At 38.5% G+C, this 12,899-nt stretch overlaps 1 protein-coding gene across 1 annotated transcript in view; it reads left to right on the top strand.

Moving 5' to 3' along the window:
- The window catches only part of NTN1 (netrin 1), a 454,000-nt gene extending 441,425 nt beyond the window's left edge, over positions 1 to 12,575 (top strand). Inside the window, exon 7 of the mRNA XM_074311942.1 lies at positions 12,085 to 12,575. Within this exon, the coding sequence (XP_074168043.1) occupies positions 12,085 to 12,413 (329 nt within the window). The 3' untranslated portion in view covers positions 12,414 to 12,575. The remainder of the gene's footprint in view (positions 1 to 12,084) is intronic.
- The last annotated feature ends 324 nt before the right edge of the window (positions 12,576 to 12,899 follow it).

The following is a 12,899-nucleotide window of genomic DNA, read 5'->3' as shown; positions in this document are numbered from 1 at the left end:
CACTTAATTTCCAGTTTTTTTTCCATTACAAAAAAATTTATTTGCACATATGGGTCCTTTTTCCTCTTTTATGATTTCTTTTGGATACAGACTTAGAAGATACACGCACTGGTTCAAAAGATATGCACAGATTTATACCCTTTTGAGCATAATTCCAAATTGCTCTACAGAATAGTTGGATCATTTCATAGCTCAGCCAGCAATGCATTTGTGTCCCAGTTTTCCCACATCTGCTCCAGCATTTATCATTATCTTTTTCCTGTATGAAATGGTACCTGAGAGTTGTCTTAATTTACATTTCTCTAATTAATAGTGATTTAGAACATTTTTTTCATATGACTAGAAATGTGAAGCAGTACTTTTGTCAGATAAAGAAGATCTCTTCTATAACATATAGTTTATATCCTTTTAGCTTGGAAAAAAGACTCTTAGAGAGACATAAACAAAATTCTGCTCTTGCCAAGGGAAACAGGGTGATTGACATAATATATTTAGGAAGATTCGAGATCCTGAATGGGGACAAAATGAGTCATAAAGATTATTATCAAAGGAAGGGACCTCCAAATGTATAAAATATACCCATGGAATTTAGAGGACCTGAGTTTGAAGCCCCACTGTGCTTTTCTATGATTTCTTGAATATGTTTTATCCCGTTCTGAGCCTCAGTTTCTGTATTTGTAAAATGAGATGACTAAAATAAGTTTGACTCTTAATTCTGTGATTTTATGAACTTCAATCACGAAGTCTCTGTTCTTTCCATTGCAGAACAGGTTAGAGTAATAGTGTCAAATTGAAAGAGGCATAGATTCCTTATTAACTCAACTGACTAATCCAGGCCTGGTACTAACCAATGGTAATCCCACTAAGTAGTGTAAGTTGTGGGTATGTGGGAGATGGGGAAATGCTACCACAAGTTATTTAGAGCTATCCTAGCCTCTTTGGTAGACATCTACCTGGCAGGGAAATTGTGGTCACTACTGGGAAATTGCTTGAGTAGCCTTAGTATTAGTCTGATCCTGGGGAAAGGGCATTGTTTTTTTATTTCAGACTTTCCCCCTTTCACATAATATCCATTTTTACTTGAAGCTTTTTATCCCAGGCTTCCAAATAAAGCCTAATGCTTCTACGTAGATTTCTTAAAACAGCTAGTGCCAAGTAGAGGTAAAGGCCCATTTTACTGATCTGTTTTAGGTTACTGTTTTAGGATATATTTTGACTATTTTCGGCTTTGTGTATATCCTAGGGATTTGGCTCAAGAAAGTATGGGGCTAATACTTCATGCTATGTGTAATGTACAAAAAATTTGCCAAGTTTAGAGGAAATAAAATATTTTCCAACATAATCACATTCCTGCCTTCCCCCCCTTCCCCTATCCAAAGTTCCACTCCAGGGTTGTCCCTAACACCACCCTTAGCAATTTCTGAGATGGTTCTTCTGAGGTCAAAGGGAGAGAGGATTTGAGAAGAAAAAGGATAGTAGCAGTTTCACTTAGTAGTATCTAAGAAGGAACTTTGTAGATATATGCATATTGTCTTCTTCATTTGGCTGATAGCTCCTTGAAAACAGGAACTGTTTGTTTTTTATTAACTGTCTTGGTATCTAGTGTTTATTAGCATAGTAACTGCCTGGCACATAAGAAGTATTTAACAAATTCCTGTGACTTTTTAACTTGGAGTCACAAAATGTGAATTCAGCTATTGAACGAAACACTTATTAGCTGTTTAAATCATAGGCAATCTACATATTCTATGGTTCAGTTTCTCCATTTGTAAAATGGGGTTGATAATACTTAGATTATCTTCCTCAAAAGGATTTCTGTGAAAAAAGTAAATGTACAATTTGAGAGTTACTGTTAGGCATTCTCTGGATTATAGAAAATTGTTGGAGGGAGGTGGGAAGAAAAAGAACTCTAAATAGAACAGGGCAGGTAGATAAAACACATGCCCTTTTGAACCTCCATAACCAGATCACTTTGTGAAACTAAATGTCATCCCCTCATCCCTAGTCTGCTTGATGTGTTACAAAGGATATTGCAGAGAATCTATCTTCCTGAAGGCTACATCCTTTTTTCTGTTTCACAGCTTGTTACTCTGCAGTTAATGGTGGGAGCTCTAATTGGCTCAACTACAAGTCTTTCTTAAGAGAATGTTATGTAGGTGGGAGCCTATCTGAAGCGACCACCAGGTGTCACTTTTCTTGAGCTAGTAGGCCAGTAATTATCTCAGTTCTGTTGGGACAAATGGATAAAATAATTTCTCCAAAATCTGAAATATTACTTTTATGCACCAAAGTGGGGCACTCAACCTGCTTCCAGCCCCACCCCATTTCTGAAAGGTGTTTTTAGAAGGGGAAGACCAGATTGAGAAGTTGAAATTCTAGGTTTGGTATTTACCTAGGTGACAATATAAAATAATACTGAATATCAAATGTATAAAATGTATCATTTTGGAGCCCACATCCTGTATGTGGATACCCCACTCTATGGCAATGACTCTATACTACACACACACACACACACACACACACACACACACACACACACACACACACACACATACGCATACACACACACACAAACACAAACTTCACAAGGTGTAGCTATTCAACATATTGTGGCTACATAGTTTTTAGTGTGTAGGTAAAATAAAAGAAAAATGATTAAGCACTCTTACATTTAACTATCTAACCTTGTCATCTCCCCAAACCTCTTCCTAGGTGTCCTCCCGGTTATTTGTATATGGATAGGGAATTTCAAAACTATGGGATTTCAGATTGTCCAAAGGTATTGGAGCAAAGTGTATGACTCTCAATATGCTAAAGGGAAATCAGAGGGAGTGTGATGAGAGAGGAAACAGTCTTCCTTCACTTGCCTATATCTGATAAATATGGCAAAATTTGGCTGCCCAGATAAGTTTATCAGGATTGTGTGCCCATCCCATAATAGCATGCTTGCACAGGTTCTGGATAATGAATGAGGGCTCTTGCCCTTTCCCAGTCACCAGTGCAGTGAAGTAGGAATGTGTGCTTGCTCTCATGGTTTTTAGCATGGTACTTTCAGCAATGTTCTCAGACACCTTCAATGGCAGCATGGTCAGCAACCACACTGATGGCAAATTATTTAATCTGAATAGGTTATAGGCCCAGGCTAAAGTAGAAGAAGAATTGTTGCCTGACTTTTTGTTTGCAAATGATTGTACATTAAATGCGGCCTCTGAATATGGATCACTTCTTTGCTGCTTGTGCTAATTTTGGCCTGGCAATTAATAGTAAGAAAACAGAGATTCTCTACCAGCCAGGACCATACCTTTCATTCCATGTGGAATTACAATTACAGCAAACGGAGAAATTTTTAATGCTTTAGATGAGTTCACTCATCTTGACAGTATATTTTCCAGTAATGTACAATGTAGATAATAATGTTTATGCATACATTACCAGAGCTAACTCTGTTTGATAGCTCTGAAAAAAAAGTATGGGGATGAAGTGTTACACTGCCCACCAATGTCCACAAAGTCTTTGTGATGACCTCACTGTTGTATGTGAAACCCTGTTAGAAAATACAGGTGCTATTGGAATACATGGGAGCCACCTCGTAGTGGCTGCTGGAGATCCAACCCAGACCTGCAGACTGGATCTCCTCTTGTGAGAGGATGATACAAGGAGACTGAGAGGTAGTTGCTGTTGTCTGACCTCTCTGACTGAGAGGCTGTTGCATTGTCTGACCTCCCTCCTCTTCCCTCTGCCTCCAATTTATCTCATTCCCAGTCTGCAACACCTGTGTCAGCAAAGGCTGCCCTGTAACTCCTTCAGATGTTATGAGGCTCTCAGAATTGACTGTCCCTTAACAAAACCCAATCTACTAGAAGCATCCAATCACTTCCATCTCAATTGTCTGAAGATCATCTGGCAGGATAAAATACAGTCACTGAAAACTTTTCTTGTACTTTTTTTTTTCCCCTGAGGCTGGGGTGAAGTGACTTGCCCAGGGTCACACAGCTAGGAAGTGTTAAGTGTCTGAGATCAGATTTGAACTCAGATCCTCCTGAATTCAGGGCTGGTGCTCTATCCACTGCATCACCTAGCTGCCCCTCCTTTCTTGTACTAAACTTTCTTGTATTTGTAAATTCAAACTCTACTGCAGAGTATGATTGATTCTGATTACATTGTTCAAATACCAAATGCATGTTTTCCTAAAAGACGATTTTGTAGAGAACTCACATGAGGCAAGTACTTATAAAGAAGCTATACAAGGACATTTCAAGATTTCTCTGAAGAACTTTGGAATCAGTTGTGATACATGGGAGACTGGCAAAGTACCACCCATAATGGCATGCCCACACCAAAGAATGAAGCAGGAATTACAATTTCTCAAAAGAAACATGAGATGAGCAAACTTGGAGGCATTTCCATTCCAAATGTTCATATGGACTATTTGTGCTTGATCTATGATAGAGCATTCCAATTTTGATCTGATCTTTTCCTTGATTCTGACCTAGTGATATCATTTTGAGTATGACCTCCATCTGATCTTGTTAAATTCTGGTCCATATTCTTATTCCAGCATTTGAGTTATCTCTTCAGGCAAGTCTTCAACAGCCATAATTCAATAGGCCAACCATTAGATTCTTTGGCCAAGGGCAGCAGTTCTAATCTAATAGTAGCCAAGGAAGGCTCCAGTTCCCCAGATAGCATTTTAGAACTAGGAATCTCAAGAGACTCCTATACCTAGAAAGATCTTGCTTCTCCTTTGTCTGTTCTATAACACTGCTTTCTGCCCGCTGGGACAGTATAAGATTCAGAAATTTATTATCCTTTTTTCTCCCTGAATCATTGTTACCTACAGTCTTAGAGATAAGTAATAATTAGAAGAAAAAGAGGGCATGGTAAGGGCATTCCTAGAAACTTAGTTGCTTGTGCCATGAACTCTGGCAACACTGGTTCCCCTAAGAATTGGTTTTATTTTTATATTTCTGAAGAGGACACAAGTTTCCTGACTTCCAGCTTCATTTTTTTCTAACACAAGCACACTGATTCTGTAGCAGCCAACTCTCCCCTCCCTCCCACTTTTAATCTTCTAGTTATTTATTGCATGAGAAAGAGATGCCTACCTATTAGAGCATGCTCTTATGAAACACCTTCTTACATTTTTAAGTGCTCACTATCCAGTTTTCTTCTTGAGATTTAGCTTCCAAACTAGTACTCAATTGAAAACCAAGATGTTCATCAAGATCTAGTGGAGGGAACATTGAATTTAGAATAAGATCTGGGTTTGAATCTCAACTCTTATATCTACTAGCTGTGTAACCCAAGCAAATCATTTCCCCTCTTTGCAACTTAGTTTGCTCATCTATCAAATGAGGGGATAAGAGTCTTGCCACTCTACATCCTATTAATGTCAAATATGTCCCAAAGCAGTGTCAGTTAGGGCTAAACCAGCCTGCAGCTGCATCCTTCAGTTGGAACTTTGCTAACGGAGCTGGTTGTTTGTTTTCTCCCCATAGCACCCCACCCTCACTCTCCCTAGGGAATGCCAGGAAGCACAGGAAGTCTTCAGGAGAACACAACTTCCTGAAGGTGACTCATTCTAAATTCTGGTTCGGTTAGGCCTGAGGAAATTGTGGCTCAGGAAAACTAAGGGTGCCAGTGAGGAGACATCATCTTATGTCTCCCCATTGCTGAGGTTTGGGGCATTTGGTTGCCATGGTGACCTGAATCTCCACAGTCAAAAACAGCTCATTCACTTCTCTGTACTGGAAGTTTTTCTCTCCTCCCCCTCAGAGTTCATGCTGAGTGTTGAATCTCTTAGTGATGAAAACATGGAAACGGTTGCCATGGCAGCCATTCTTTGGAGCCCTTAGGATGGAGTACAAAGTTCGGGATGCCCAGGAACATCTGAAAGGAAAATTTGGAAAAAAGCAGACATCTTTCTTACCACCAGGATGATGAGTCCGCCTTCATTTCTCTCTTGGACCTAGCTATATTCTGCCCGTCCTTGACTAGATCAGGACCAAATTGGTCCCTGGATGTCAAGATCATATTGAACCCAGTGATGACCTGTGAAACAAGAGCAGTTAAAAAAAAAAGACAGTCCTTCCTGTTTGTAAATTCCAAGTCTAGCTCCAGGCCCACAATTTTGTCACAGATTTTGCATATGACCAACTAGTATATGATCAGTTTGGGATATGAAATGATCATTATCCTTCACTTTAATGTTCTTAGCTGAAAAGATGGGGATGGGGAAGAAGGCATCTTGAAAATAGTTGAATCCTCATTTTGAAATTTGGTTTTGAATTATGAATCTTCTTGAGTTTGTGCAACTTCATTTTCTCTCTCTATAATCTCACAAGGAGATTCCAAAATCCCAAGTAATAATTATGGCTCACAGTTCTGTAAATTTTATATACATCATTTCATTTAATCTATTCAACAACTAGGTAGGTTAGAACTAGAAGATAGCAATGGGATTCACTTCCAGGCTGTGGATGATGGAGCAAACCCTTGTGTTTTATGAGCACATGAAAATGAAGAACTGGGAATAGAGCCAAACTACCCTGAGGCATCTCTTGCCAGCTCCAGGCAATGGGAAGCACTACCCACAGTCTAGAGCCGAGTCAAGAATATGAATACTGTACAGAGTTGAGAGGCTTCTTTGAAAGTAAAAGGGAAAAACACCAGACTTGGTACATGGGACAGTCAAGATCTAGGGATGGGATCATCTGCAGAGAGAGCAGGCTAGAGACAGGATCCAGCCATCTCCATCTCCCACTACCTGTTCTTTTTTTGTCCTTTTCCTTTTCTCCTGTTTCTTTCTCTTCCCTCTTTTTGCCCTTTTTAACTCCTTTTAATCCTTTTTGATTCCTGATTAGTGGTATAATAGAAAGAATACTGCATTTGGGATCAGAATTCCAGCTTTGCTGCTTACTCATCTTCATGACTTTAAACAAGTTGCTTACAAAATCAAAATTTTAGTTTTAGGTTTAGTTATTTTAGTGTCTGCACCAGTCTATGCCCAAAAGAGAATTTGCAGTGCAAAATTTTTGACAAAAGATCATACAGCCCTTATTTACGTCTTTGCAACTTCATACTTCTGGCAATGTCTTCTGGAACAAAACAGAATAGGTCTAATTGGTCTTCAACATGACAGTCTTTCAAATACTTGGAGACTGTGCTCATGCTCCAATTCCTTCAACTAGTGGATAGAGTGCCAGAGTCAGGAAAACTCAACTTCCTGAGCTAAAAAATCTGTCCTCAGACAAGTGTAGTCCAAGCAAGTAACTTTGCCTTCTTTGCCTCAATTTCCTCATCTGTAAAATGATTTAGAGAATGAAATGGCAAACCACTCCCTCATGTTTTCCAAGAAAACCCCAAAATGGGGTCATGAAGAGTGAGACACAACTAAAAAACGACTGACTAACAACATCACCTTTGAATGCCCTTCTCTAGATGCTCCTTAGCTTTTCAGTGTCCTTTCTAAAATGTATTGCCTCAAACTGAACACCGTCCTTCACATATGTTCTGACCAGGATAGAGAATGGTAGAACTTTAACTTCCTTGTTCCTAGTATGTAATCTTAGATTATGTTAGCTTTTTGGCTGTCAATACCAAACTTATTCTGAGCCTTCAGTTGACTAAAATCACCAGATCTTTTTCAGACAAATACTGCTAATCATGTTTTCCCTACCTTGTACTAGTGAAGTCATTTTTAAACCAAGTGTTAGACCTACCCCATTTATTCTTATTGAATTTCATCTTATTAGATTTGACTCCATGTTGTATTCTATCAAACTGTCTGGAAATCTATCAGTATTCAATAAATTCCATCTCTACCTTCTATATATGGTCATTGATAAAACTATTAAAGAGCACAGGGGGCAGAACAGATTCTTAGGTCATTCCACTGGAGATCACCTGCTTACTTAATATGAGTTTTATCTATTCAGTTACTTTTGAATCCATTCAACTGTACCACCATCTAACCTCTCTCTACTTCCCATAAGATTAACATGAGAATTTTATCAAATGCTTTATTAAAATCCATGATCTCTAATAATTTAATAATCCTGCAAAATAGGAAATAAGGTTACCTAGCATGATCTGGTCTTTCTGAAAAATTCATGTTGAGTATTTTTGTGTTCATTGCTTCTTTTTTGAGACATTCACTAAACAGTTAAAAATGTTTATAGCAGCTCTTTTTGTGGTGGCAAAGAAAAGAAAATTGCAAGAATGCCTATTAATTGGGAAATGGCTGAACAACTGATGTATTTTTTGTAATAGAATACTCTGTGCTATAAGAAATGATGACCTCAGTGATTTAATTTTTTATTAATTTTATAATTATAACATTTTTGACAACACATATGCATAGGTAATTTTTTTACAACATTATCCCTTGTACTCCCTTCTGTTCAGAATTTTCACCTCCTTCCCTCCACCCCCTCCCCTAGATGGTAGACATTCCCATACATGTTAAATATGTTATAGTATACCCTAGATACAATATATATGTGCAGAACTGAATTTTTGTTATTGTTGTTGCAAAGGAAGAATTGAATTCGGAAGGTAAAAATAACCTGGGAAGAAAAACAAAAAATGCAAACAGTTTACACTCATTTCCCAGTGTTCCTTCTCTGGGTGTAGCTGATTCTGTCCATCATTGATCAGTTGGAACTGGATTAGCTCTTCTCTATGTTGAAGATATCCACTTCCATCAGAATACATCCTCATACAGTATTGTTGTTGAAGTGTATAGTGATCTTCTGGTTCTGCTCATTTCACACAGCATCAGTTGATGTAAGTCTCTCCAAGCCTCTCTGTATTCCTCCTGTTGGTCATTTCTTACAGAACAATAATATTCCATAACATTTATATACCACAATTTACCCAACCATTCTCCAATTGATGGGCATCCATTCATTTTCCAGTTTCTAGCCACTACGAAAAGAGCTGCCACAAACATTTTAGCACATACAGGTCCCTTTCTCTTCTTTAGTATTTCCTTGGGATATAAGCCCAGGAGTAGCACTGATGGATCAAAGGGTATGCACCGTTTGATAACTTTTGACCTCAGTGATTTTAGAAAAACATAGAAGGACTTGCACAAAATAATGAACAGCAAAATGAGCAAACCAAAAAAAATCATTTATAGTAACAATATTTTTAAAAGAATTACTGATGACTAAAGTTATTTTGAATATTATAAATACCCAAATTAATGATATAGGACATTTGAAACAAGATGCTATCTGCATCCAAAGAACTGGTAGATATATAGAATAATTTTAATTTTACATATATCTATCTCTTATCTGTGTGTGTATATATTTATATACCTACATATGTATACATGTATGTGTGTATGTATATATATATATATGTGTTAGGATTACTGGGTGAGAACTCAGGTTTTCTGGACGGTTACAAGGTGAGAACTCAGGTTGACTTGATAGAGGGGGCAAGCTCATTGGCTGGGGTGGTTCTTCCCAGAAGCCCTTGCATTATCCCACGCCCATTCTCTGGGAGAATAAAAGAGAGAGCACTGGGCGCAGAGAGCAGATCGGCCTGGAGAAGGATAAGAGCTGGAGGAGATTCAGAGCCAGGATTCAAGAAGAAAGACTCTGCATTGCATCAGGCTTGACGGGGCTCTCTGCAGGAAGGGAAGTCACTTCTAAGGACAAGAGTTAACAGCAACTGCCTGGAGACAACGGTTCACTACAGGAAGAAGAATCTGTCATAAAGATTTGAGTAGACACAGCAGATCTCTTCCCAGAGAGCGATCCGGCAGCTTCTAGAGACAACAGCTCGCTACATATATGTATATATATATATATATATATGTATGTATACACTGGGAGAAAAGGAAAAAAATTCACATAATTTTGTTGTATATTGAAAAGAATAGCAACTTGTCACAGTAGATTTGTAGTTTAATGTCTAGTCATCTTTTTATTGTACTGTGTTATGGAAAGTTTATTTTATTCCATAAATTAAAAATAAAATTTTTTAAAAGTAAAAAAAACAGTTCTGTAATAAAGTTCTCTGGACTGTAGTTTAGAAATTCTATTCTTTTCTCTCTTTTTGAGAACTAAAACATTTGCCCTTCTCAGTCCATATAGGGGTACTCCTGTTGATCACAATCTTTCTGATATCCCTGATAGTAGATTGACAGTCATCTTCATCAATTTTTTCAGTAACTGAGTTCATTTCAGCCAAGAGGTTTTAATTCATCAAAGGCAGCTAAATGTTCTTTTACAATCATTTAATGTTTCTTGAGTTATCTTGGTGCCCCTGTTTTAGATTCTCTTCACTATAAAATGAGGTTGTACTAGATTATGTCTAAGCTCTTTCAGCCCTCCTAAGGCCCAGTGGAATATGCAATTCTTAAGGCTAATAAGGTTATCAAGTGCTAAAAAGAGTATGAAACTTGAGGTGAATAGACTTGGGCTTGAATCAAAGCTCTGAAATATAAGCTGTGTGCTATGCTTGTCACATAGCCTCAATTTCCTTATAAAATAGAAACACTAATTTTCACTTTGCAATTAACATAGAGGGAGTTAAGATTCATAAGGTGCTTTGCACTTATCTCATTTGATACTGAGAAATGGTAAGGAAAGTAATATTATTGTCTCTATTTTTACAAATGAGGAAAATGAGTCAGAGAGAAATTAAAGTCTCTTACATGAATCTGGATTTGCACTTGTCTTCCTGACTCCCAATATAGCTCCTGGTCTGCCATATCTCTCAGGTACTATAATCAGTATTTTGGTGACTAGAGGGCTGGCACAAAATCAGAAAAGTCTTTTATTCTTGTTTTGCAGAGTTAGATAAAAGCTAAATCCTGGTATTTCTAGGGAAATTCTGGGTATAAGCCAAAATTATTTGGGATGAGCCTGCAAACTATCTGTATATCCTATTGACTCCAATTGGAACTTCCTTCAATGCCATGGAGAACCATTCTTTAGACCTTCTCTGGGAATTATTAATCAATTAAGACTAATTAAAAATTAGATTAGAATTGTTCTTTTTGACTCTAGATGATCTAACTAAAATTAGTTGTGTAATCTGCATTAATGGAATCCCATAAAGTCACAAGAACTGACACCCTCCTTTCTCCCTCAAAAGTCAAATGGGCACTATAGAGCTCTCAAAGGATTTGGGTCAAAGCAGTGACATCATAGTAATAATAATAATAACATATATATATATATATATATATATATATTTTGCCTATCATGTTCCAGGCACTATGTTAAATACATTATCTCATTTGATCCTCCCAACAACCCTGTAAGGTGGTTGTTATTATTATGCCCATTTTACAGATGGCGAAAATTGATGCTTGAGAAGTTAAGTAATTTGCCAAGAGTAGGAGGCTGAGGCAGAATTTGAATTTGGATCTTTTTTACTCTAGACCTGTTGCTCTATATAGTACACCACCTAGTTCACATGTGAAAAGCAGTATTTGAGGAAGATTGCTCTGGCACTAATGTGTAGGGAGAGGCTTGAAAGGTAAAATTCTATAGGCATCTGTAACACTCACAAAATCTTTCTTCTCTCCCAGCCCTGGAAACTTAAGTGAAAGAACTAAAGTGTCATTTCTCTTTATCTTGTTCCCCCATTCCACCAAATCATTTGTTTCTTTGATAGGGCAATAGTAGTCCCTCCTATCTCCCCTTCAGCATGTGTGTGTATATACATACATACATATATGTATATGTATGTATTTGTGGGTTTGAAGATGAGGGTAGAAGACCAGATTTGGAACATAATATTTATTTACCCTAGACAAGATTATTCCCATTGTGTTTAACAATTTTATCCATTGGTGTTATCTTGTAGATACATTGGGCTTTCCTTGTAACACATAGGATTTGATTTAATCCCAAAATAAATACCAAAGTTCCATAGGCATTGGGATTTTTGGCTCTAATAAAGTACAGTTAATACAAATAATACTAAAAATGCTCCGTGTTGTAATCAGCTTCCAACTCTTTGCTACACACTGTTCACTTTTGCTTTTCTCTGAGGGTAACATCTTTGATAGGGGAATTCCCAACCCCCTTAATGCTATTTGTATGTTTCTTCCAGCTGTCCAGATCCACATTTTGAAGGCTGATAAGGCTGGAGACTGGTGGAAGTTCACGGTCAACATTATCTCCGTATACAAACAGGGTACTAGCCGGATCCGGAGGGGTGACCAGAGCTTGTGGATCCGCTCAAGAGATGTGGCTTGTAAGTGCCCTAAAATCAAATCTTTGAAGAAATACCTGCTGCTTGGAAATGATGAGGACTCTCCTGATCAGAATGGAATCGTGGCTGATAAAACCAGCTTGGTGATCCAATGGAGGGACACATGGGCACGGCGGCTCCGGAAATTCCAACAGCGGGAGAAGAAGGGGAAGTGTAAAAAGGCCTAGTAAGGAGCAGCCTGAGCTCCAGTGCCAAGAGGGCGTGAAAGAGAGAATGCATGCAAGAGAATGATTGATCGATGGAGTGTGCGGCTGCTTTGTGTAGACCCTGGAGCAGACAGAATTGGAATGGGGATGGTGGTGGATTTCACTTTGTCATGGGACTGGGGTTAGGGCTGGGGCTGGGGCTGGGGCTGGGGAGAAGGTGAGGGTCTGGGAATGACAGGGCTGGGAGTGCCCTCCTACTACTGGGACAGATGCCACTGAACACAAAGCAAGCAGCCATGGGAAGTTGGGGCCTAACCTAAGGCCTCAAATGGCAATATCCCTTCCTAGCTAGCACCCCTGTTGGTGAGGGGAAGGCAAGCCACATATACCCATAATTGTGGAAACCTGCAAAAGCTGCTGGTTCCAAAGTCCCCCCCTCTCCCATAGGAACAAGATGTGTATGCCTGCAGTCAAGCCCAGTGCTTCTGCAGCTGCTGCTGCTGCTAC

Source organism: Sminthopsis crassicaudata, chromosome 4 (genome assembly GCF_048593235.1).
Source record: "Sminthopsis crassicaudata isolate SCR6 chromosome 4, ASM4859323v1, whole genome shotgun sequence".
NCBI lineage: Eukaryota > Metazoa > Chordata > Mammalia > Dasyuromorphia > Dasyuridae > Sminthopsis > Sminthopsis crassicaudata.
This window is presented reverse-complemented; position numbering and strand designations above follow the sequence as displayed.